Source organism: Primulina tabacum, chromosome 5, assembly GCF_025594145.1.
Source record: "Primulina tabacum isolate GXHZ01 chromosome 5, ASM2559414v2, whole genome shotgun sequence".
NCBI classification, from domain to species: Eukaryota; Viridiplantae; Streptophyta; class Magnoliopsida; order Lamiales; family Gesneriaceae; genus Primulina; species Primulina tabacum.
In genome coordinates this window covers 6,063,676-6,088,882 of record NC_134554.1, presented here as the reverse complement: position 1 = coordinate 6,088,882, position 25,207 = coordinate 6,063,676, and the positions used below count along the sequence as shown (strand labels likewise).

The window sequence follows — 25,207 nt, the reverse complement described above, 5'->3', positions numbered from 1 at the left end:
GGTTATAAAAGCATTGCAGCTAACTTCTTTGATTTGGAGATTGAGGCAGCTATCTTGAATATTTGCCCGACAATGGATGATTCAATGAAGAAAAAGTATGGAGTACAGCAAGGGTGAAAAGGCAGCAACTTCAAGCTTTTCGAGAAGAGTTTGAGATTCTTCACATGAATCAAGCAGAATCAGTTGATGAATAATATTTTCCAAGAGTACCAACAGTAAACAAGATGCGTATTCATGGTGAAAAAATTGAAGATGTGGCTGTAGTGGAGAAAATTCTTCGATCAATGCCTCAAAAATTCTCTTATTTGGTATGTTATATTGATAGTCAAAAGATCTTGATGAACTTTCAATTACATGAAAAGAGAACGACAACATGTTCAAATGAAGAACAAGCATGGAAGGCTTCAACTCATGATGAAATATATAGCAGGAAAGGATCAAATAGAGGTCGCTGCGGAGGCCATGGACGAGGCCAAGGTTCTTATGCACTAGATTATCGGGGGACAACAATCATTCAACAATCACTCAAAGTTTGATAAGTCCAACATTGAATGTTACCGCTGCCATATACAAGTTTAGTCATTACAAAATAATGTAATGAAAGTGTAAATCAAGATAAAGGAAATCACTCAAAATTTGTAGAGAAAAAGGAACAAGAAATGCTCTTAATGGCATCCCACCTCAAAAGGAGCTTGAACCAAACATATGGTATTTATACTTTATCGGGGTGGATAGTTTTGGTGAAGTTTTTTTAATATTCTCAATTTTTTTTTCAATAATATATTAATAAAATGTCAGATTTCTAATGCAAGTGTCAGTAACTTATTGGATAAATTATCTGCTTCTTAAATAGAAGGTTGCGGGTCCAACCCCATCCAACGCATTTTTATTGATTTTGTTTTTGTTTTTGTTTTTTTACAATTCATTATTTCAAAATTGTGATTTTACTATTTAGGAAATCGGGTTGTCTTTTACCAAATATACAGAGAGTCCTATACTTTAGAAGTTGTTAGACGTGGTTTGTTGCATTCAATTTTTTGTTAATTAGCTTTGATTTTTTTTTTTTTTTTGCGTATTTAAAGAAGTGGAATTATATGCTTTTGATCCAATATATATCTTGTTGTAAACAAAAAATATTTCCTTCGCATTTTCAACATCAATATCTCTATCATGTTTTCAACCTAGTCATATTCAAATCTTCAAACAAATATCTTATTTAAATTTTCTAGATTCTCCTAAAATCCTTCAAAGTTTGCGTCCAAATATTTTAATTTTATTGAGCCAAATAAATCGCAAAAATAAAGACAATAAAAAAATATTGTCTAACACACAATATTAGATAACATTGGTGTTTTCGTTGATAGCTAATATAATGGAAGTGCGATAGTGTAAGATCGTGAATATTGCGACTTAATAGGATTTAATAAGATCATGAATATTAATAATTGGGTGAAAAGTAGTTGAGAACGGATCTCTTGACATCAATTGATTTTTCAAGAATTTGAGGACATTATGATTGTATATTAATTTCATAGAAAATTTATGTTTTAGAAGTTATTTCCACTTTAAAATCTAGTCAGGTTGCATTTAATTTTTCTTTAAATTTGTGATCTGAGCCATTTGATCTATGCACATACGGATAAGTGCACCATGTCAACCTAGAACTCAAAATGAAGAATATATGATTAGGATATACTTGGAATTTGGAAATTTTGAGCAGAATAAAGGAAACTTGCTTTTGCTGTGATCCCAGAATTTACACATGCAGCTACTATCGAGCATACGTTGTAATATCGGAAAATGTGAATACCGGTGTCATAAAAAAATTAAGCTCCAGTGGCCAAATTATTTTTTGATTCTATAACTTATGTATTTTTCATTTTTATCATATTATCTGTTAATTTACACTTAATCTACTAATTTGTATGTTTTTTTCCTTCAATTTTAGTCTTTTGCTTTATAATGTTGATGTTTGATTGGATACACAAACAATTTTTTGTGGCACGTAATCATTTTCCAACGTCACGTCATGTCAGTCTCTGATGAGAAATTACTAAAATAAAAAAAATAGTGGACAAGATCAAGAGCGTAAATTGTGTAACAACAAGACCAAAAATGAAAAAAAGATGAAAAAAATGTAATTTTCCCAAGCTTTGATTATGGGTTTTCTAGGGCTAGGGTTTGTAAAATTAACAAGCGTGTGAGTGCCGAGTACGTTTTTTTTTTTTTTTTTTTTTTTTTAAGTCGGTTAAGGTACAAGAGTTGGACGGTGGAAAGGTACAACATGGAATTCAGACATCATTAAAATTAGATTTAAAAAAAATTGTCAATGTATATTTGCTGACTTGTTCCCCAGTAGCCCAATTTTGTCTAAGTTTGAAAAAAATGCTAATTAAATGCAGCCCCAAAGATGGTTGGATGTATTTATAAGTTTTAATTGCATCGTTTACAGTTGGGAATGATATTTTGTTTCGCGTCGCATTCATCAAGCTTAAAAATATATAACTTACTTTTTATTTGAGTTGAGAAATTTTATCAATATATATACGGAACGTCTTAGCTAGACCCCAAGTGTTTATGGTAATTTTGTTCATGAGTACGTCTCTTGTGAAACAGTCTCACGAATTTTTATCTGTGAGACGAGTCAATCCTTTCGATATTCACAATAAAAAGTAGCACTCTTAGCATAAAAAGTAATACTTTTTCATAGATGACCCAAACAAGATATCGATCTCACAAAATACGAACCGTGAGACCGTCTCACACAAGTTTTTGCATTTTGTTCATTGATTCTTTGAGTCATCTTCTGTAGAAATTAGGGATGCAAACAATCGAGACGACTCGCGGAATATTTGATTCACATTTAAAATTATTGAACTCAAATCGAACTCAAATATATTTGATATTTTTTCCGGACCGAACTCAAGCATAAATTATTTTATTCGATAGTTTACAAACCGTTCACGAGTTTTAATATTTTATTGATATAATAAAATTATATATTAAAAACTATATATTCAAACTTTACGAATATTTATTTTCAGGAAATAATTCGAATAACTCACGAATATTGCTAGTCGAATTCAAATCGAAATCGAGAATTTTTTTTTATAATTTTCGACCAGCAAATCAAATTCGAGCTCCATATATCTAAATCGACACGAATTCGAGCCTTGATATTTCAATAATACAGCTCGATTCAATTCTTTTATATCATGACCAAGAACATGAAGCTTTAAATCTGTCTAATTTTTTATTTTTATTTTTGGAAAAGAAAAGGATGTTAAGAATACAATATAATGAAAAATACTTGCTTGTACACAGATGCTGTGACATTTAATTTCACGTCACCGAAACAGTTGGAAATAAATGAATCACATGTGACACTAACCATTAGCTCTCCCTTCCTTCTGATTTTGTGAATTGTGGGTTCGTTTAGTTTCAAATAATAACCCTTTAGTTTCTCATTTTACCATTAAATAATTTAATGTGATATAAAAATTTGTTGAAAATATCTGATATATTTAATGTATGAATGTAGATTGATAAAAGAATACTAAATTATATTGAATTAAATAACTGAGATTGATGAAAAATGTTATATTATTTTATATTTAAAATATATGAAAAAAAATGTATTCTTTATATTTTTGTGAATATTTTTTGGCAAAATCAAATGTTAAAGACTCTGTTATTAAATAGCCGCAACCTCATCGTCTTGCTCCACCACCCAACTCAACTTCCGGGCCCCTCGCTGCTGAACCACCCTTGTTTCTGTCAGCCATTTACTTGAATGCAAGAGTTGGTGTCATCCGCATAGCCAGCAAATAATGCATCAGTGACTCAAAATGCAGCAAGATTTATGTACTATGAATTCGTTACTCCAGTTGTTGAGGACTAATGGAGAAGGCCGATCATAGTAGTCTTGTGTACCGATGAATGCATAGATATGAATATATTTTGAATCTGCATTTAATGAATGAAGTAGTTGAGTTACTAACTACATATTTCGCTATTTTGCAAGCAATCGAGTTTCTCACTGGGATATCATTTTCTTGCGCTCTGACAAATTCATCCGAAATCTGAACCCATGGATGAAGTTGAAATTTCAAAAAGCGAACAAAGTTTCGAGCACGATGAGGTGCCCGGAAGCCAAAAATCGATGGATTCAACTTCGGAAAAGCAAGAAATTGTTTCATTCTTTAGGCTATTTGCTGCAGCGGATAAGGTAGACTATGCTTTGATGTTTCTTGGAAGCATTGGCGCTTGCTTACAAGGTGCTACACTTCCTGTATTTTTTGTATTGTTTGGTCGTATGATCAATTCTTTAGGAAGCTTGTCTTCGGATCCTCACAGATTTTCTTCAGAAGTGTCCAAGGTACATTCAATGGTTCTGTTTTCGCCTGTCATAAATCAATAGTATTTTTTTTTCTTGAATAATTAATCAATATTTCCGCATATTAAGATAATTTTTACTTCCATCGTTGAAGTGTTTTTTTTCCTCTTCCATGCAGTATTCTCTATTCTTAGTTTATCTTGGATTGGTTATTTGGTTATCAGCGTGGGCCGGTATGTGTTTTTTTTCCTCTTCCATGCAGTATTCTCTATTCTTAGTTTATCTTGGATTGGTTATTTGATTATCAGCGTGGGCCGGTATGTTTTTATAATTAGATATAGATCAATGCCTTTTTGAGGAAAATATGTTTACTCGTGTAAATAAATCTCAGGCGTTGCATGTTGGACTCAGACGGGGGAAAGGCAAACAGCTTCGTTGCGAAAGAAGTATCTTCAATCCGTGTTGGGAAAAAATATTAAGTTCTTCGATACAGAAGCAGGAGAGCAAAATATAATTTTTCGCATCTCGAGCGATGCCATACTCGTGCAGGATGCAATAGGAGATAAGGTGGACAGAACCTTAAATAGTTGAAGATAATTCTTATCTACCCGGTTCGTTCTTGAGCTGAGTTTCTAAATGTTATCGTTTTCTCTGTTGTTATGCAGATATGCCATTGCATATGCCATCTTTCGACGTTTTTTGTGGGATTTTTGTTGGGATTCTGTTCGGTGTGGCAGCTCACGCTTCTCACATTGGCTATTGTCCCTTTAATCGCCGTTGCTGGAGGAGTATATACAATAATCATGTCGTCCTTGTCCAAGAAAGGAGAGGATGCATATGCAGAGGCTGGAAGAGTAGCACAAGAGGTGAAACGGAAATCACAAAGAATGCTTTTTTTGAATGATCATTTGATTTTGTTTCAAGAATCGAAACTCTTGTTGAATAAATATTGAATCCACTTTGATCAGGTTATATCACAAGTTCGTACGGTATACTCTTTCGTTGGAGAAGAAAAGGCCATTGAAATATATTCTAATTCACTTAAAAATGGCCTCAAGCTGGTGAGGAAGACTGGGATTGTGAAGGGAATTGGCATCGGCTTTACCTTTGGGCTTTTATTTTGCTGTTGGGCTTTACTTCTTTGGTATGCCAGTGTTCTTGTAAGGAATCATGTTACGAATGGAGGGAAAGCGTTCACAACAATTTTAAATGTGATTTATAGTGGATTGTAAGTACACAAACAAAATATACGCTAGTAAAGTTTAGTTGTTTTCTGTTCATTGTTCATTTTTACTGAAATAAAAAGCACGACTTGTTATCATGTAGTGCACTTGGTCAAGCGGCTCCAAATCTTGCTGCCATTTCCAAGGCTCGTGCTGCAGTTACAGGTATCTTAAAAATGATAGGAAATGATTCTAATGCTTCTAAAAGTTCAGATGAGGGGATTGTGCTGTCAAGAATAGATGGACATATCGAATTTCGGGAGGTCTGTTTCGCTTACCCTTCTCGACCCGCTCCGGTTTTCAAGGATCTGAGCTTCTCAGTATCTGCTGGCAAGTCATTAGCCATTGTTGGTCCTAGTGGCTCGGGGAAGAGCACCATTATCTCCATGATTCAACGATTCTACAACCCAACTTCAGGTATTGGATGTCATTTTACGAGGCATCACTACTTTCTAGTCCGTGCCTCATGAGGTATGGAAATGAATAACGAGTGGGAATTTGACAGGAAAAATTTTGTTGGATGGAAATGATATGGAGAAACTTCGATTAAAATGGTTAAGATCACATATGGGATTGGTTAACCAAGAGCCAGTTCTGTTTGCTACAACCATAGCTGAAAATATTTTGTTCGGTGAAGAAGGCGCAAACTTGGAGGAAATAACTGAGGCTGCAAAATCTGCAAATGCACATTCTTTCATCCAAAGTTTACCCAATGGTTATCGCACTCAGGTTAATTCGTTTTCCAGAAGTAAAATTTACATGCGTACTTCTGCTAAAAGTTAAAGTTTCGCACTACAACTCACATTGCCCCGAGTCTAATAGTTTTTATTCAATCCACCGGCATGTTTGTTACGTATAGGTAGGAGAAGGGGGAACGCAGCTTTCAGGAGGTCAGAAGCAGAGAATTGCTATTGCTAGAGCAATATTGAGAAATCCGAAGATACTGCTACTGGATGAAGCGACTAGCGCACTTGACTCAGAGTCGGAATTCACAGTTCAACAGGCACTGAATTCAGTCATGAATGATAGGACAACAATTGTTATTGCACACAGATTATCAACAGTTAGAGAGGTTGGCACGATTCTCGTTCTCAAGAATGGTAAAATTGTTGATAAAGGAACTCACACTGAACTGATGTCCAAAGGTGGAGATTATGCATCTTTGGTGAGCATGCAAATGTCTGAATACAAAACAAACCCTAGCTCAGACAACAATACAAGAATATCTGGAGTTTCCAGCACTCAAGAATACCTTGACATTGATAACTGTCAGCAGAAGTTGAAGCCAATCGTCTGTAACGATCTGCACAAGAGTAGTGATCATAAAAAAGTACCAAGAAATTTAAGAAGCCCAGTTTGGGAACTAATCAAACTCAACGCACCAGAATGGCCATGTGCTGTATTGGGTTCATTAGGCGCAGTGCTTACTGGCATGGAAACTCCTATTTTTGCCCTTGCAATCACACATATTTTAACTGTATTCTACAGTGGGGACAATTCAATAATCAAACAAGAAGTCAGAAAGATTTCTTTTATATTCATTGGGGCGGCATTGGTGACTATATTCATATATTTGTTGCAGCACTATTTCTATACCTTAATGGGAGAACGCCTTATTGCACGAGTTCGCTTGTCCATGTTCTCAGGTTTTCCCTTCCTTATCTTTTAAATGGGATCATAGCTCTTGTGCCCCTAGCTCTCTTTGGTCATAAAATTGATAGATATACCATTTCTCTGGATTTAACAGCCATTCTTTCCAATGAGATTGGCTGGTTTGACGAGGATGAGAATAGCACTGGCTCACTGGCTTCAAAATTAGCAACAGATGCAACATTAGTACGAATTGCAATAGCTGACCGTATATCCACAGCTGTCCAAAATATGGCACTAGCTCTGACCGCATTTGTTATTGCTTTTATACTAAGTTGGCGTATTGCAATTGTTGTGGTTGCTGTATTTCCTATTCTTATCGGTGCAAATATAGCTGAGGTAAGTATTAAAGCAACTAGAAACATCCTTGTTTTGAATATCAGTTTTTCATATTATTATAATTCTAAAACGGTTTCTGTTTTTCTTGCAGCAACTATTTCTTAAGGGGTTTGGAGGAGATTATGCGAAGGCATACTATCGAGCTACGGAAGTTGCTCGTGAAGCCATTGCTAATATCCGTACAGTCGCTGCTTTTGGAGCTGAAGAAAGGATGACAGCCAAATTTGCCTCTGAACTACACCAGCCAAGAAAGAGAGCTCTACTACGTGGTCATATACTGGGTTTCGGCTATGGTATATCTCTATTTCTTGCATATTCTTCTTATGCGGTTGGACTTTGGTATGCATCTGTTCTGATTAAAGAAGGAAAGTCAAACTTCGGAAACATCATTAAGTCCTTCATGATCTTGATCATTACCGCCTTAGCCGCAGCAGAAACGCTCGCCTTGGCACCTAACTTTGTAAAGGGATCAAAAGTTCTTGAATCAGTGTTCAACATTCTTAATAGAAGCACAGAAATTGATCCTGAAAATCCCTCGTCCACTATGGTGACTGAGATCAGGGGAGACATTGAATTCAAGAATGTGTGCTTTAAATACCCTACTAGGCCAGATATAATAGTTTTCGATAATTTGAACTTGAAAGTATCAAAGGAAAAGAGCATGGCTATTGTAGGCCAAAGCGGTTCAGGGAAGAGTACCATAATCTCTCTGATTTCAAGATTTTACGATACTACTTCAGGGACAATTTTGATCGATGGATGCGACATCAAGAACTTAAACCTTAAATCTCTGCGGTTAAGAATAGGTCTAGTGCAGCAAGAGCCAGCATTATTCTCCACAACCATTTATGAAAATATCAAATACGGAAACAGGAAAGCATCAGAAATCGAGATAAAGAATGCTGCAGTAGCGGCAAATGCACATGGATTCATCAGCCAAATGCCAGAAGGATACCACACTCAAGTTGGTGAAAAGGGGGTGCAATTATCAGGGGGACAAAAACAAAGGGTAGCAATTGCGAGGGCGATTCTCAAGGATCCAGCCATTCTTCTTCTGGATGAAGCGACAAGTGCTCTGGATACAGAATCAGAAATGCAAGTTCAAGATGCCATTAACAAGCTTATGAATGGAAGGACGACGATTCTGATAGCACACAGGCTTTCTACCATTCGAAATGCCGATCTTATCACTGTGCTGCAGAATGGAAAAACGGTTGAAAGTGGAAGCCATGAGCAACTTATTAGCAGACATGATAGTGTATATTTTCAGTTGGTCCATTTACAGTGTGAGCAGAAAGGTGTAGAAAACATAGAATGATTTTGGCAGTAAAATAGAACCTTGACAGATTAGTGTTTATATACTTATAACAAAGTTCTCTATAGATCAATCCGTGGTGATATATATTATTTTTCAATGAAGTTGTTCAGCTCTTGTCCATTTCAGTGTCACTGTTGTATTAAGTACCGTTTGGTATGAAGGATGAGCAACATCTTTAAATTATGAGGTATTTGGTCCATCATCCATCTCACAAGCTAAACGGTGACTTAGAGTATATACTAGCCGACACTAACATGCATCCAAAGGACTTGTGTAACAAGTTGTATGTGCGAGCCTAGAGTTTACACTATTTTCGGAGTAAATTAAATATTACTTATTGGATTTTTTCCAAGTGCAAGAAGAGAAAACATGAAATCGATTACTCTATTTTCGAACCTCTACAATTATTGTATTCCTTTACATTTTTTCTGTATTTATTTACTTTAGTATTTATGTTGTTGTATGCATTAGAATTTGCATATTTTCAAATAAGGTTTAAAATACTAAATCAATTTCAGATAGTTATATTGACATCTCCCCGCTCAATCTACTAAACTTGATGTAAAACTAATGTCAAAAATCCTGAATTAAGCCAACCATCCACCTCAATGAAGTAACCAACTTGGTAGTTACTTGTGAACCAAATAAGATAGGTTATCAATTAGTGTGTTGAAGGGGGAGTTACTGTGTGGCTCGAGATTGATATAAAAGGGATCAATGGGGGCTGGTTCAAAACAAGAGGAACCCCTAAAGTTTGAGGAACACATCTGATACAAGTGCAGAGAGGTTGAGAGATTGAGAAGAAGAGAAACCAATTCAAGAGTGATTATTTCTCGTCTCTGAGAGAGAAAAATCAAGAGTGAATTGTATTGTTTCAGTGTTCTTGTATCTCCTGAATATTGACGTTTGCAACTTTTATTCATTGTTCAAGTTGATTTCTTCATCCGCTGCATATTCCACTAAGAACTTTCAAGGGAATGCAATCTAAATTCTTGTTTCTGTAACTTGGTTCAAAAGTTGACCATCTGCTTGGTTAAATTACTACACATGATCTAACATCTCGATGCTCAATTCAAACTTGAATATTTCGAAAACAAAATTATCGCAACTTTCGAAACGACTAGAAATTTCTTTTAAAATCAAACTAAGATGACTCTATTTACAACAACGGAGGAGAGAATATAGAAAAATTACACCTCAATTCAAACTTCTATAATTCTCATGCACCTTTTGCAGTTGTGGTGTATTATTTACTTTGCTATTTGCATGCTTAATATATATTCAAATCAGTTCCAAAATGCTTACATATCAAATTTCAGATAATAAATTTGATCGTTTTTTCGTCTGATCGTTTGTTGAACATTTCTGAAACAATGATAATGCAACTTCCGACAAACAAGCGACAGCAAGCATTAATCTTCTATTTCATATGTCGTATCAACGAAATTCTGATACAATGATTTGTGTACATCGATATCGACACAACTTATTCAGGTTCCAGATTAATTTAAAGTTTGTTATTTTTTGCTTCATAGATGTTCATCCCATAGAGCCCACAAGTAACTCGATATCAACAAAAATAACAACCCAACAACTCCAAATAAAGGAAATTTATCTAGAATAGGCAACATGTCCTCGGGTCACAAACTAATGTAATTTCACCACCACCTCTTTCCTAACATGTTATCTGGCTCCTCCTATTTGACACTACATGACAATCTATGCTCGATGATTTAGGAGAGGAGATAAAAAAAAACTACTCAGGCAAATGGAACCGTGAAAGGCAAGGTATGAACATTGACTTCAGGCAAGAAGCGTGCGTGAGGTTGCCACAACGTTGAGCTGCTCGAGCAGGACGTGCTATCACATTCGGATTTCAACCTTTTCTTGGCCTGGTTGCATTGATTGTCGCCACTGAAGAGCCAATCAAGATCACCTGTGTCAAGACATGTATCCTCAAGCTGTGCAGGAAGCCATGTATCGAATAACTTGTTATACTTTGATTCCCGTTTTGGATAGAGGACCAAACTGCATCAGGCACGGATGAAGTTCCAGTTATGCCAGGAGCACCAGCATCAATCTTAGAAATTAAACAGATAATCTCCTCCTTTTCAGCTTTAGCAGTAAAACTCTGACCAAATTTGCTGGTCTCAATGGCCTCTTGCTTGCTTTCATGGCCAATTCCATCTTTATTTTGGGCAGGAATGTCCGTCCTCCCAGATGTAGAGCAGATATGTTCAACTGACGAATTGGAATAATTTTGTTCCTTTGAGGCCATCTGTGTTCTGATAACATTGCCTGTTTCACCGTCAATGAGATAAACTAAGCACTATACAAAAGGTCATGGATGATCACAGATGATCGAAGGGGCATGAAGTTAGTTAAGTATAGAAACAAGAACTTACCATGGTCATGCCTGCAATCAACGGGGAAAAATTCTCTCTTCCTTTTGGTGCTATTCTCGGTGCTGTCCGAGGAAGTGCTAGGAATGCGCAAACAAATAGGCTGCTCACACTCATCAGTGAGGCCACTTTTTTCCAAATGATCGATACTTGCCCAAAAATTCTTGTCACATTGTCCCTTTGAAATATCATACTTATCTGAGTTCTTATTTGGATTTGCCTTATCCTTCCTCTCTTTCCTTTTATCCTCCTCTTTTCTTCTCTCTTTTTTCACTTTTCTCATCTCCTTCCGTTGTTCCTTGGCTTTCACCCTTTCTTTTTGGAGCTTTAGAGCACCAAAATAACAATTTTAAAGTTGATGATATTGGCCGAGGAAATGAACGGAAACCTCAGAGCATGAATAGTGCACTCCATACACAGACCATTCATAATCAAGCCTAGCACCCAGATAATGTTCATTGGGAGACACCATTTTTGGATAAGTTTGAAAAAAGCCATACATAACAATACAGATATAGCCCCACTTAACATAGCAACATGGCAATACCAACATCCTAAACTAATATACTTGCGATGGCAAGATGCAATTAATAAAAATCTGCACTATGTGCACGTAAGCTCAATTCAAGTCACAAGACATGGACCTTGTGGTGCCTAGGGGCATGCCAAAGTGCAGCCGTTCAACGAGTGGCACACCTTGACAATTAAGCCCATAACTTGTTGCACCTATTCAAAGGTTCAAGGCACATTTTAAGCATGTGCCTGATGAAATGGTTATGTATTTTAAGTGAAATCAAAAGTTAAAGGCTTTTACATTTATTTGTAAGCTAATGAACCTTTGTTTTGCACAGTTCAATGGTCGTGCTTAGGCCCCAGGACACGTCTGAATTAGTGCTCCTAATACCTGGGTCAATCTTCTCTATTTCAATCACCAGGCCTCCTCCACGATGAAAACCACCCAAAAAGTTGTATCCATCATCTCAATTACGCTAAATCCCAATCAGAAACGATACTGTGATGAGCCGAATTCCGCCTCCAAAAGCTCAAAAAATAGCTTAATAATCTTAAACAAGAATCTAAAACAAATACCTCCAATCCATTTCTATCACGATAATTCGTGACTCGAAACCCTAATGGTATTTGTTAAAGTGAGATACATCAAGTTCTCAAAAAATCACATCACCGAATCATAGTTGTGCATAGAGTTAATTAGTGACTTCAAGTTTGAATTTATAAACGAATTACAAATTCTAGATTTTTTGTACACGTTCGACACCAATATATTTTTCTTTGAAATTTACACCTCGACCACAGCACCCCCACACATAAAGAACAAAACAAAGAACCGCCACCATTAATATCGATTAGGAATCATGCTCATGCGTAAATCAATCAGGACTCTCCATTCAACAAACCTTAATCGATTCGATCAAGGCATCTTCGCTGGATCTGCTCAGTGTATACCCTGGTGGCGGGTAGGGAAAGCACCGAGACATATACCTACGAGATCGAATCGAAGATTTGAAGAGAATACAGAAGTCCAACTATTATAGGGGTGAAGTATTAGAATCAGGAAATAAATTCAAAGAAACTAATTATGCTCATTCAGAAAACTTCAAGAACCCTAGGTGACGAACACTGCCGCCAAACGAAACTTTCTCCGCACAACAAATCACTCATGAGTAGGGTTATAAATACGCGTGGATGGAACGCCATTTTGAATTTTATAGTTGGGCCGATTGGGCTTGTGTTCCATGGGTTAGGCCCAGAAACATTTGAGAAGACTTATTGATGATTATGGCCCTTTATGACAACGCAATTAATCTTGTGTGGACTTCAATATTATGAAATAAAATTACAGTGTTTTGGTTGTAATGAATGTTGGTAGACATTTTTGTTTGATTTTTAAGATTATGCAACTCTTTCATTCCTTGAAAATGATGGTCAAGCAAGTGCAATCAGACGTGAACAAAATATTGATGTCCCTTGTTTTTTTCCTTAATACATAAGAATTGAAGTAGATAAATTTTTAGTCCATGAATTGATGATCCTTACTTGGATCTTGGTTCTAAATGACGATTGCAAATATGGTCGTATTATGTTCATTTACGTAATGATATTAGAAGAAGATTATGATCGCCATTATTATCTTACACTTTCGACTTATTCGTTTCTGTATTTAGTTGAGATTTACTCACCGTGATTGTTAAATTTACTGTGTAACTCGGTGTATTAATCTTTTATTAATGATATTTTTCTTACAATAATCATTATCAAATACTTTGATTTCTCCCTTGCTAAGTTAGAATCCTGATTTCTCCCTTGCTAAGTTAAAATAAAAACTTTGATTTCTCGTTCGTCTAAAGTCGTCTAAAATATATGTTCACTTTTTTCACAAAATGTGGCATAATGAACAAAGCAACAACTCCATTCTTTTTTGTAAATATAATGTATAAATATATATATAATAGTATTAAAGTAACTAAAACTCTTATTATCTAGATAACAGCATCCGTCTAAAAAAATCTAGCCTCGAATTCAATTTTTTACTGATTGACCTGATATAGATGTACTAGTTAGTCGCATCAATATTAATGCTACACTTGAGTTGAGGTAAAAATGAAAAATAAATCAACAAGAAGTGCTCGAGCTCTCACATTTTGATAGACATGTTGATTTATATCATATTTTTTTAGTTTAATTCTGATTCATATTCTCTATTTTCATCTTTTATCTTCTCATCAAAAAATTTCTGACATATATCCTCTTAACATTACCAAATATTCATTTTTTAATATTTTTCATTTTCAAACACATGCAAACACATTACATTATGGATTATTCAACTTAAATTAATCAATTTGATAAACTTGAAATAAATGATATAATATATTAAATAACAATGTATTATATTATTTAACATAACAAAAATTAAATGCCTATCCGACTCGATTTATTTAAAATAATACATCTATTTTATCATCAAATTGCAAATAACAGTCATCATTAATCATACATATATAAAATATAAATAAAGACGAACATAAACGATATATATGATTTAAAGAAAGACGCACAAATTGATCATTAAAAATACTAATATTTCGAATTATTGTACTCTTATCACAAATACTCAATAAGAGTATCTCGAAGTACATAATGAGCCGGCTTATCTTTTATTTGATGATGACATGCAATAAGCTTTTGAAATCGAGCATACTCATCACGCGTCATTTCAATATATGGGGTGAGTGCTTCGCGATAATCCGTGACTGACACATCCTCGTCCCTTTCATCTTCGATAATCATATTATGCATCATAATGATGATACCATGCAGCACACGTTTACTCTTAACTCGTGTAGGTCAAATGATTATCGCTCATTTTGATTGCAGTACACCAAATACTCGTTTAACATATTTCTACAATTTTCTTGTCGTGCTGCAAAATATTTCTATATGGACTTTGTGGATTGTGAATTGTTTGCACTAGAGTGGTCCACTTTGGACATGTACCATCGGATAGATAGTATAACACGGTGTGTTCATTTTCTTGTAATACATAGTAGCAGAATGAGCTACCCTATTGGCCAAATTAATCAAGATATGAGATTTTGACAACACATTAATATTGTTGTTTGAACCTGACCAACCAAAGTACGCATGTCATATCCATGACTCGTAATCTGTTACAACCTCTAAAATGATTATTGATTTTCTGCTACGATTAGCATATTGTCCAACCCAATCAGTTGGACAGTTTTTTCATTTCCAATGCATACGACTAGCATTCAATTTATCATGTTAAATCAAGTCGATAATAAGTGTTTGTAATAAATTGTGTTAATTTTTTTTTGTCATGACTTTGTTCATTATTTTCATCTGGTGTTTATTTTAAATAGTAAAATTACTATTAATTAATGGAAAAAATAAAACTATTCAAATAAATAAAAAAGAGATAAAAAAAACTAACAATAAAATTAATTTTAAAATTCAAAAGAAAAAATATGAATGGACAAAAAAAATACAAAAGAACTCATTTTGCCTTGATGATGGCATTTGTTTAATTTATACCATCGTCTTATTTGGTGCTCTGAGGTCATCTCCAACCACAAAATCTATTTTGGTGTAAATTTTACATTAAAATAGTGTGATTTTGCATCAAATACAAGATATATCTTCAACCCACTTATTTCAAATCACACCAAAAAGAATATTCTCGAAATATTCTTAATTATTAATGATTAACATAAATAAATAAATATTAAAAAATTCAATAATTAAACATTTACTTATAAAATTAATAAATAATTATACTTAATTTTTTATGCTAAATATAAAATTAATAAAACAAATATTAAATTATTATTTATATATTATTAATAATTATTAAAAACAAATAAATTTATAAATAAAAAAAATTATGACACCAAATTGCGCCAAATTTGGTGCAATGGAAGGTGGGGCGCTATCTTGGTGCAAAAGATTGCGCCCCCATTGGAGGAATAAATCTTGCACCAAAATGACTTCTCACGTCGTTTTGGTGCAAGGTTGGAGAAGCCCTGGATATACATTATCCACCATATTTGGAGGATATGTGACTCTCCAAAATGAAGAATGCAAGTTGGAGGAGTTTTCGTCTTCTCTGTAGAGATGTCCTTATAAAAACTGCAATTCCATAATTTCTTTAGTAAATAATAGTGTTGTTCTATTTAATATAGGTAGTGAATAATCGGTGTCGCCCAACGCTTGTAATTTTTTATTTTTTTTTGGTTAATGCATTTGATCGACTGTATATACACTTGCTTCATTTGATTTTACTCGATGGAGATGGAGCAGATCAAACTTAGTTATTCAATCATTCATACAACGGGTTTTTTGTCTCCGGCTCCAGATATGAACTTAGAAAAGTTATCTCAATATTAATTATTGATTAAAAATTATGATATGGTAGCGATAAAATTTTATAAATTTTGAATTTTAATTTACCAAAGTTGATGATAGTAAATCTTTACTATGTGAAAAAAACACTATGTCCTAAGAAAAGATGGACTCAAATATCTTTATTTATAGATATGTTAATATATTTAACTAAGAATATTAATTTTTTAATATTTTTTTTAAACGAGCTAATAACAATTTTTATCGAAAACCATTTCAAACAAGGGTAACATGGTCTTTTGACTTTCCTGTTTTTTTAAAATATTATTTAGGTTTTAGTGGGTACCATTTGGGAAGTTCGGAGCTCGTTGTGGAATTCAAGCTCTGAACTGGACGAAGGATTTGGAACTTGAAAATGGACCCAGTTTCCACAGTGGTCGATAAGCTGAAAGAATATACGAGATCTATGCAATATTTTGCTCGCGGTCTCCTCGGTAGGCGAAAAGATTCTGACAACCGAAGTCCGGTAAACCTTTTTTTCGCATATTTTGCAGTTTATATTTTCATTTCTCGTTCGGATAGTTTATGTGATTTACTTTCTGAAAAATTGTTTGTTTGTTGTGTGTGTGATACGGTTCGCTTGATGATTTTTCGGGAGTTCATTATTTTCTCTGCTTATTGTGTTTTGATCGGAAACTGGTGTTTAAGTCGTGGCTCATGGGCTGTATGTTTGATTTCTCTGCAAGTAAAATTGGCAGACTTTTTATAATGTATTTTCAATTATAAATTACTTGGATTGGCTTATGAGAAATTTGAATTGAGTTCGAGTGTGGATTGATCGAATCAATTTTTGGTGCGTCTGTAATGATGGAGCTTAAATGCATCTGTCCATATCATGTAATCCTAGAAAGAGTTTCCTGTGAAAAATCTCTCTCGAGTGTTCTAGCAAACTTAGTCATCGTGTGATATTTGTACAGCTGTAAGCATTCAGGTTTTTCATGAGTGAATATGGCAGTCAGTCTAGATGATGCAACTTTGCTCTTCTTGCTTCAATAGGGGCCTTTGGGTTAACGATTTTGTTGTTTCCATAGGTAGAAACAAGCTATATGATGGGGCCTTACAGCCGTTCAAATGGTATGATTTACAGATTGAAATCTTGAAGCGGTTGCAACGAGAAGCTTTTTCGGATATCATGAAGCTCAGGGACAGGCAAGACAAGGTGGAACGGATCCTTACTTTCCATAAATATTCCAAGGGAAATCCGTTTCAGGAAGCAAGTACTCATGTGAGAGGAAAAGTGGATGTGCTGGGCGGATTCTTCATTATGGATGGAGTTGACATACATAAATGTGATGTATTACGAAGATCAGGCATTAGGACGGGTATTGATGCGAGATTTACATTTGAAACTGCTGTCCGTGAGAAAGATACATTTCTGGCAGAGTTTACGGCTGGTGAAAAAGGGCAAGGCGATTCGTTTGGTGGGCCACTTTCACTTACAAAAGTTTTCTATGGAGCACATTTTAGCAATTGGTTCTCTGCAGTTGCAGTTCCAGTTGGTGCACAATGCAGGGATGTTGAAGTTGGAACAGATTCTCATCAGGTGAAATTTTTAAACTTGGCAACTTGGCATCCTGTAACACTCTCCGCATATCACTCATTTTCATGTTATGCATTGTTTAAGGTGATCACTGAGTGACTTTTTTGAAGTTATTTTTCTTATGCAGGAAAGGGCCCTTACTGATTATTCTGAGTTTGGTCCTCCTCTTCTGAATCAACATAGTGACAGTGCAATTGGCATAACGGTGAGAAAGTCAAATGTTGTTGCCTCATTGGCTCATTTTGTTTCTGGTCTACGAACCCAAGTTCCTTCTGCTGGAATAACACTTGGCACTTTTGGTCAAGTTGTTTGGCAACTCTCTAGAAGCACAAAGCTCTCCCTTCTTGGCATGCACCAGGTGTCTAGGTCATCGAGTCAGAGGATTAGTGTTGGTGCATTGGCTCTCCCTATTAGCCTATTCAAACGGAATAGAATTTCAGAGATATCCAGGGAGGAAAATAGTCCTACAGGTCGGGAAGGTCACCTCTCGGATGGATCTATTGCTGTGATGGTAAACTCAGAACTTGGTGAGAATACAAGAATTGGAGGCTGGATCGAGACCAAAAACTCAGACCACGGATATTTCCAATGGGCAGTGACAATGCGTGATACCCCTGAAGGTGAATTCGGGTGGGGTTTGACCTTGAGAGGTTCACTACAAGGCAGGAAAAGTTGGGATTATTTCCAGGTTGAAACATATTTGAACTTGGACGTTGGTAAAGGATTTAAAGTACAACCAGCTCTGATGCATGTGATGGATGAATCTACTCAATTTTCAGCCCTAATGCTCCGATCAAGTTGGTCACTGTGACCGATATTCAGTTTATTTTCACTGTTTTTCTCAACATAATCGTTACTACTTATGGCTTATTTTTTTAGCATCTCAAAATAACTGTCATTCCATTATAGTTTAATATTTGCGTTTATTATATACTTGTGATAAGCTTTTAACAAATATTTCGAGAGAAACCAAGGCTCAGAGTCGAAAGTTATATTGTAAAATTTCTATAAATTAATTATGTTTGAATTATTAAATTTTATCAATTTAAATGTATTAACTAATCGATAAATTAATCATTTATAAGTTTAAAATATATTTTCAATACAGATGATGTAAGTTAATTATAGAAAAAATCATTATATATTTAATAATGTCTTTGTATCATATATCTTGAATATATATATATATATATATAATTCATCGTATGTATATATTCAGAAAAATAAGCAAGTGGTATTCATTGTTTTTCAATAATTATATAACTTGTGAGTACAAGTTTACGAAATTATACTAATAATGTTTGTAATTTTAGGTTGTCTTGGTCTGGCTTGATATGATTAATAATTAGATCTAATCAAATGTTTAATTGCAATTTTAAAATTTTGATTATTTATCTCATATCAATTAAATCATAAATCATTTATCTCGTACTCATCAAATCATAGAATTAAAATCATAATATTATTCATTATAATTTTTTATATTTTAATTAATTAATTAATTATTGAAAAAAAAAACACAATTGTAAATTATCTATCTTATTCAATATTAAAATTTAATCAATCAAACCAAACATATTATTATTTATCAAATGATTTTGCATCATACTTAAATATTTTAATAACCACAAGATTATTTATGAATATAATTCTATCAATCCAACTAAACTGACTTTTTAGATAACAATTTTTTTTTTATGAAAGCGTTTCATGAGTCAATTTGTAAGACAGATCTTTTGTTCGATCCGATTGAGATTGTATTCTCATACCCGACTCGAACTATTTTATAAATTTTGAAATCCTCAAACCTGAACTCAATCCATTACTCGAAATTACTCCCCAAACTCGCCTTTTGGGTTTTCTCGCGGGGCCCCTAACTCGTGAAAAAAAATATCATCCCTTCTCGGGTTGATATGTTCTATATATATAGATATGAGATATCGTCTAATATGAGACGTACTCTTTAGAGAATTACTATACCATAGATTTATATCTTTACCTTTCAAATATAAGTAGATCTCCTGTGATACTGATCTATTTCCGTGAGATGAGTCAATTCAATCAATAATTAAATTTAAAAGTAATACGTTTAGAATAAATATAATATTTTTAATTATTCAGATTAAACTGAATATTTTTTTGACAAAATTAACATATGAGGACGTCTAAGGAGATTTTTTATTTTCAGATATTATTTTATTAATTTATCAAGATTAATAATTTATAAAATTAACCAAATTGGGATCATGGGTAAATATTATTTTAAGAAGTTATTAATTTATACATATCTATTTATAAAGATTTTATTTAAGTAGTAGGCTGCAGCATAAATTTAAAGAGTTTCACACTGGTTAAATTAAATTACCCTACAGGTGAATGATAAAAGTCGGCCCTTATTTGTAAATTCCTCCGTTTTCATAACCCACGCAGCCTCTGTGACATCAAATTCTTTGATAGCACACACACTCGCACTCTTGGTATTCGGAGGACTTCATACAAAATCTGAATTCAGCTATCGTTTCGTATAATTCCAATCAATCTATAGCATAAGGATTCATTTTTCGATTTGGGTTTTTGTTTTTTGGGCTAACGTCCAAGTAATGGCGACGGATCACTCGCATAGTTCACTAACTGCCGCCGCCTCCGCCGCCGAAGAGGATGTTGGAGTTAACACCCCCGATTCTCGGCGTCCGGATGCGTGGGCTTCCGTTGTTAGGGGCAATTCGGAACGGATGTCCCCTCCCACAGCTTCCGCCGTATCCGCAGCCCCTGGGTTTTCTTCAGCCCCGCCGGGGCAGGCTTTGGGTTCTGGTAATTATTTGGGTGAGACCTCGGGTCACGAAGCCCAGCCTGAGAGTTCTGATGCTAACAGTGAAGGCAATGCGGGTGGACCGAGGAGATCTGCTTGGAACATTCCCTCAAACAGCGTCGTTGACGGGGGTTCATTTATGGGTGGGGATGTTTCTTGGCCTGCTCTTTCTGAATCCACCCGGCCTGGTCTGAGATCTTCGTTCGATTCCGTTAGACCAGGTTCTGATTTACCAGCCTCTACTTCTCAGGTGAAGATCATACTTTTTCAGTCTTTGAGAATTTTAGGTTTGTAGATTTAATGGTGTAAACAATCCGATTTTGTTTCTCTTGGGTGATTGAGCCTTATATGTTTCTATCAATGTTATATTTCTCTTAAGTTCATTGGATTAACTGATAGTTTTTACGTCATGTGTTGTGTGTGTCTACCCTTGCTGACTTAAGAAAATGCGAAGTTTAATAATTTTCCTTATATATTTGCTCAAACTTATGTTTTTCGATCACCTTTGTTAGTATGGATTAACTGAAAAGCGTCCACTCCGATAAGTGGGTCAATGGATAAACTGAGACTGCAACCAAAATCTTTTCATCAATTCGAGCGTTAAGCCTTTTTGCTGATAAATAAAAAACGGACTTTCGAGTAGTGTTGTCAGCACATTTCATGCCTTGATAATATAATTTTCGATAGGCCGATAGAGGTGGAAAATTCAATGTTTTTAATATGATTTTTTATCCTTTAACACGCATATAGTAATTTATTGTGCGTGTTTTGTGTGTATCTAACTCGTACATCATACATATTTTGATATTTCACATATTTGTGGACGAATTATTTTTTAACTTCCAAGTTTAATAAGCACGGTGTTGATCAGGCGAGTATTACTTGTTTGTTTGATACAATTTTATTCTATCTGGTGAAATGTTGATTTTTTTTCTTTTTGATTGAAAATTTCATTGATGAACGACATAAAATATAATCGTTTTGAATGATCTTGCAGGCTCCTATAATAGCGACACCTCCTCGCAGACAAGTTAATGCTAATTCTGCTGCAAATAGTACAGCTCCTCCTACTAGGCCAAGATCTAGAAATCGTGGAGGAGGAGGTGGTGGAGGGAGCCCCTCAGTGAGTGGACCATCTCAAAATAATTTTGGCAGGCCATCTAACCCACCACCACCCCCACCGCCGCCACCACCATTTCCGATATTTGGATTGCCCTATGAGCTGATTCCTCCTATACTGAATACTCCTGTGAGAGGCACAAGACCTGTTGGAGGAGGTGAAGGTTCTCAGTCACATGTGGGAAATGATAATTTTCCCCCGAGAAATACTTCAAGAAGGGGGGGTAATTATGGGTCCCGTCCTCGTGGAGATGGCCCATATCATAGTAATCATGGAGGCTGGAGAGATCAAGATCGTAGAGATGTTCATCTTTCCCCTCATTATGGGCCCCCTCCTCCACTTGGATACATGCCACCTTCAATTCCTGCTGGTGCTCCCCCATTTATGGTGCCACCACCCGTGAGATTAATCCCTGGTCAAATGGGTTTTGGTAAGACACTGAACAGTATTATACTAAAATTGAATTATTTGGACTCACTAACCATTATTTTGGATCTTTCAGATATGGCATCTCCTTTTATCTATGTTCCAACAGTGCATCCGGAGGCCTTTGGGGTTATGTCCATGGTTCCTCCATCACCACCTCCTCTGCCTTATCCTGCTTCAAATGTGAATCCATTATCTAATTTGATTGTTAGTCAAATAGATTATTATTTCAGGTATTTTCTTTGGAACATCACTTCTGAAAAACCGAATTATGATGGCACTTCTTTCATTTGCTATTCGTATGCTCACCCATATTTGTTTTCTGAATGAGGTATTATGATGTGACAGTGATGTTAATTTGATGACTGATAATTTTCTGAAGTCAAACATGGATGATCACGGCTGGGTTCCCATTACTTTAATAGCCTCCTTTCCCCGAGTAAGTTGCACTTGCAACTGGTCCTTTATGTGTAATTTAACCTGATATTTCTCGGTTACTCGTCATAAAAAGCACACAGTTAACTATATTTTAAGGATCTTTTACTGATCTAACTCAATGATGAAGTTTGATTCCTTTTAAAGGGGAAATATTGCATGTAACTGGTAATGTCATTTTAACTTGGTGACAGTGACAAGCCAACAGTAGAGGAATACTCGATATTTCTTTTGTTAGGCAATGTCATGCTAGTCTTATATCAGTTGATGCTCGATTCTTGGGCTTCATGAGGGTCTGAAACCCTTCGGCCTTTTGGCTGTATTGATCTAATCTTAAAGCTGCATTGAATTTGTGAAGGAAGAAAACTCTTTTTTTAAATCAAAATGGAAATTGATATCTATATAATGCCTTTTTTTATATATATATTTAATGCTCCATTCTTGTTTCGGTAAATCCACAGTAAAAATTAAAATCTCTTCAGAAGTTGAAACAATAAAAAAACATTTTCCACTCTACGATGCCTGTGAGTTTTGAGACATGTTTGGACGACTGACCTAGTGATCAGCAGATGTTGAACTGAATGTTTTACTTCTAAGAATCTCATATTTGCAGTAATCATATCCAACGCAAAGATCAAGCTTTGCCATGTGATTTGCTTTTCAGGTACATCTTTTGACACAGGATATCCCACTGATTTTGGAATCCTTGAGATGCTCGACAGTTGTGGAAGTACAGGTCTTTTTTTTTTCTTTTCTTTTCTTTTTTTGCCGGTGTGATAATCTGTTTCAACTTATGTCAAATTTTGGTTTATCTTTCCATCCATGTCTTCTTGGTTACTACATGTAGTGCTGTATTGTCTGTTGAATTGTGATCGAACTCATGTTATATATTTAACATTACATGAGTTCTTGCTATCATGTAGATTATGAATTGGTGGAGAATAACCGTTCATTTGACTACTTGCTATCACGTAGATTATCTTTTGGTACTTGTACATTTTTTATGAGATAATTGAACATATCCAGGACTGATTATTTTTGTCATTCTGTTGCTCCATACTTCACAGGGAGACAAGGTGAGGCGAGTTCATGAATGGGACAAATGGTTAAACACTTCTGTAGCTACACCTGAAAACGCCTTAGCTACATCATTACAGGAAACATGGCTTGATGATACCACGACCAATGAAAATGGCAATATTGACTTCCAGGTAGATATGGCCTCTGGTCGGTTGACTGGATCGTCTAGGTTGGCTAATGGAGATGATGGTGTGGAAGAAGTCCACTCAATTAGTGTGTGAAAATCTTATCTCGTGATTAAAAGATTCGTGGATTCAGTCAAGGCTGGCACAGACAGATTCCTCCGGATGCATTTATTTACAAGTAACGATATATTTCAAAAATGAACTTTATATTATTTCGGGAATGAATGAGTGGAGAAGATGAGGTATGGAAACCGAGAAGACAACCATAGCAAACTCAGCTTTTTTGTTGGTACAATGATGGACACTGTTTTTTAATGGTTCGGTCGTTGACGGGAAAAATGTTTTACTTCCGGTGGACTCAGTGTACAAAGCATTTTGAAATCGGAAAATTATTTTGACTCACCTTGATTTGCCTTGAATTTTATAATCTTTATTCTTATTTGGTTACGATTTTGATATTGGAATGTTTCTTGGCATGGCCTAAGTGATAATCAATTTCAGTGTTTGCCTATTAGCAATCTATACAACTTTACTCGTGTGATGATATTTTAGAGATATATAATATTTATTTTTAATAGTGTAGAACTTGAGCTAATATTTGGAGAGTGAACAATAAATATAATTTTTAGAGTAAAAGGTTATCTTCCACGAAAAACTATAAATTATTTCATATATTATGATTTTACAATTAAAAAAAAAGCGTGGATTTGATTTGATTTGCTTTGATGATCGGAACGATATTGTTCCAAGAAAACAATCTGTCCTTTGGATACATTTTCAACTTTCATTATTCGCTCCCTATTATTTTACCTTCTTTTTTTTTAAACTTCATATACTCTGCCCTTTTGCTGGATAGATCGTTATAGTGGTCAGTCGTCAACCCATAAACTCTAACTTTATTATTATTTGATCTAATATATCTCACATCAAATATTAAAAATTCACAGTTTCTTTAAATCTTTTTATAACCAAAATCTACTTTTTGTTGTGCATTTTTAAATTTAATATCTTTATTTATAATCTTCATTTATATACTATCATAAATATTAATGTATTAATGACACAATTAATTTTATTTAATAAATTAGTAATATGTTTAAATTTAATTATTAATATTTAATAATTCATTGATGAAACTATTATTGAAAATTTATTGATTAAAAAAAGTGCAACTTTAGGCAACATTACAAAATACAAAATAAATTGTTAAAAAAATATCAAATTGATTTTTTAAAACCAAAACTTTAAAATAAAATAAAATTAGGTTCAACAAAAAGTTTTTTCTCGATTTAGGTTCATGACAAAGATTCTCACGGACATCTTGGAATTTTCATGTAATTATTTTGCTATATCCAAACATTGGAACTGTTAGACAAAAAAACAAGTCTGAACTCTAAAGGTAACTTTTGAAAAATAAGCTCCTTTTCGCAAAAAGCAAGTCTGAACTTTGAAGGTTATAAATA

General features: G+C 34.6%; 4 protein-coding genes across 10 annotated transcripts; 3 read left to right on the top strand and 1 right to left on the bottom strand.

Annotated features, from left to right (window-relative positions):
• The first annotated feature begins 3,707 nt into the window (after positions 1 to 3,707).
• LOC142545926 (ABC transporter B family member 13-like) lies at positions 3,708 to 8,986 on the top strand. Of its 3 annotated transcripts, none has more exons than XM_075653364.1 (10): positions 3,708 to 4,378; positions 4,515 to 4,569; positions 4,728 to 4,903; positions 5,002 to 5,202; positions 5,305 to 5,564; positions 5,663 to 5,976; positions 6,065 to 6,288; positions 6,419 to 7,205; positions 7,307 to 7,548; positions 7,640 to 8,986. In XM_075653364.1, exons 1-10 carry the CDS (start codon positions 4,091 to 4,093, stop codon positions 8,864 to 8,866), a joined length of 3,774 nt encoding a protein of 1,257 aa, XP_075509479.1. In that variant the 5' UTR covers positions 3,708 to 4,090; the 3' UTR covers positions 8,867 to 8,986. The 3 variants fall into 3 exon arrangements, with proteins under 3 accessions (XP_075509479.1, XP_075509480.1, XP_075509481.1); XM_075653365.1 differs by having other exon boundaries at positions 4,236 to 4,419; XM_075653366.1 differs by lacking the exons at positions 3,708 to 4,378; positions 4,515 to 4,569 and adding an exon at positions 4,587 to 4,653.
• Positions 8,987 to 10,267: 1,281 nt separating this feature from the next.
• Positions 10,268 to 12,950, bottom strand: LOC142545925 (uncharacterized). Of its 3 annotated transcripts, XR_012820391.1 has the most exons (4): positions 12,684 to 12,950; positions 11,272 to 11,593; positions 10,573 to 11,164; positions 10,268 to 10,536 (listed from the first exon to the last, which is right to left on the bottom strand). XR_012820391.1 is itself a non-coding variant. In XM_075653363.1 (3 exons), exons 2-3 carry the CDS (start codon positions 11,549 to 11,551, stop codon positions 10,743 to 10,745), a joined length of 702 nt encoding a protein of 233 aa, XP_075509478.1. In that variant the 5' UTR covers positions 11,552 to 11,705; positions 12,684 to 12,950; the 3' UTR covers positions 10,268 to 10,742. The 3 variants fall into 3 exon arrangements, 2 of the variants coding, with proteins under 2 accessions (XP_075509478.1, XP_075509477.1); XM_075653363.1 differs by having other exon boundaries at positions 10,268 to 11,164; positions 11,272 to 11,705; XM_075653362.1 differs by having other exon boundaries at positions 10,268 to 11,164.
• Positions 12,951 to 16,486: 3,536 nt separating this feature from the next.
• On the top strand, positions 16,487 to 18,678 carry LOC142545924 (uncharacterized). 3 transcript variants are annotated; one of them, XM_075653359.1, is made up of 3 exons: positions 16,487 to 16,675; positions 17,297 to 17,752; positions 17,877 to 18,678. In XM_075653359.1, exons 1-3 carry the CDS (start codon positions 16,565 to 16,567, stop codon positions 18,558 to 18,560), a joined length of 1,251 nt encoding a protein of 416 aa, XP_075509474.1. In that variant the 5' UTR covers positions 16,487 to 16,564; the 3' UTR covers positions 18,561 to 18,678. The 3 variants fall into 3 exon arrangements, with proteins under 3 accessions (XP_075509474.1, XP_075509475.1, XP_075509476.1); XM_075653360.1 differs by having other exon boundaries at positions 16,510 to 16,675; positions 17,241 to 17,752; XM_075653361.1 differs by having other exon boundaries at positions 16,541 to 16,675; positions 17,245 to 17,752.
• Positions 18,679 to 20,157: 1,479 nt separating this feature from the next.
• LOC142545922 (la-related protein 1C-like) lies at positions 20,158 to 24,218 on the top strand. The gene is made up of 6 exons (XM_075653357.1): positions 20,158 to 20,808; positions 21,556 to 22,108; positions 22,181 to 22,337; positions 22,453 to 22,543; positions 23,204 to 23,275; positions 23,607 to 24,218. Exons 1-6 carry the CDS (start codon positions 20,350 to 20,352, stop codon positions 23,838 to 23,840), a joined length of 1,566 nt encoding a protein of 521 aa, XP_075509472.1. The 5' UTR covers positions 20,158 to 20,349; the 3' UTR covers positions 23,841 to 24,218.
• Positions 24,219 to 25,207: the final 989 nt, after the last annotated feature.

What these genes read in the sequence shown, in the direction of transcription:
- LOC142545924 (XM_075653359.1), top strand. Translation starts at nt 16,565, where the DNA reads ATGGACCCAGTTTCCACAGTGGTCGATAAGCTGAAAGAATATACGAGA. An exon ending in ATTCTGACAACCGAAGTCCG is followed by an intron (nt 16,676 to 17,296) that starts GTAAACCTTTTT and finishes TATGATTTACAG; the next exon opens with ATTGAAATCTTGAAGCGGTT. An exon ending in TTGGAACAGATTCTCATCAG is followed by an intron (nt 17,753 to 17,876) that starts GTGAAATTTTTA and finishes TTTCTTATGCAG; the next exon opens with GAAAGGGCCCTTACTGATTA.
- LOC142545926 (XM_075653364.1), top strand. Translation starts at nt 4,091, where the DNA reads ATGGATGAAGTTGAAATTTCAAAAAGCGAACAAAGTTTCGAGCACGAT. An exon ending in AATGTGATTTATAGTGGATT is followed by an intron (nt 5,565 to 5,662) that starts GTAAGTACACAA and finishes GTTATCATGTAG; the next exon opens with TGCACTTGGTCAAGCGGCTC. An exon ending in CCAATGGTTATCGCACTCAG is followed by an intron (nt 6,289 to 6,418) that starts GTTAATTCGTTT and finishes TGTTACGTATAG; the next exon opens with GTAGGAGAAGGGGGAACGCA.
- LOC142545922 (XM_075653357.1), top strand. Translation starts at nt 20,350, where the DNA reads ATGGCGACGGATCACTCGCATAGTTCACTAACTGCCGCCGCCTCCGCC. An exon ending in CCCTGGTCAAATGGGTTTTG is followed by an intron (nt 22,109 to 22,180) that starts GTAAGACACTGA and finishes TGGATCTTTCAG; the next exon opens with ATATGGCATCTCCTTTTATC. An exon ending in TAATAGCCTCCTTTCCCCGA is followed by an intron (nt 22,544 to 23,203) that starts GTAAGTTGCACT and finishes TTTGCTTTTCAG; the next exon opens with GTACATCTTTTGACACAGGA.
- LOC142545925 (XM_075653362.1), bottom strand. Translation starts at nt 12,764, where the DNA reads ATGTCTCGGTGCTTTCCCTACCCGCCACCAGGGTATACACTGAGCAGA. An exon ending in CCTTGATCGAATCGATTAAG is followed by an intron (nt 11,594 to 12,683) that starts GTTTGTTGAATG and finishes GGTGCTCTAAAG; the next exon opens with CTCCAAAAAGAAAGGGTGAA. An exon ending in TGATTGCAGGCATGACCATG is followed by an intron (nt 11,165 to 11,271) that starts GTAAGTTCTTGT and finishes ACGGTGAAACAG; the next exon opens with GCAATGTTATCAGAACACAG.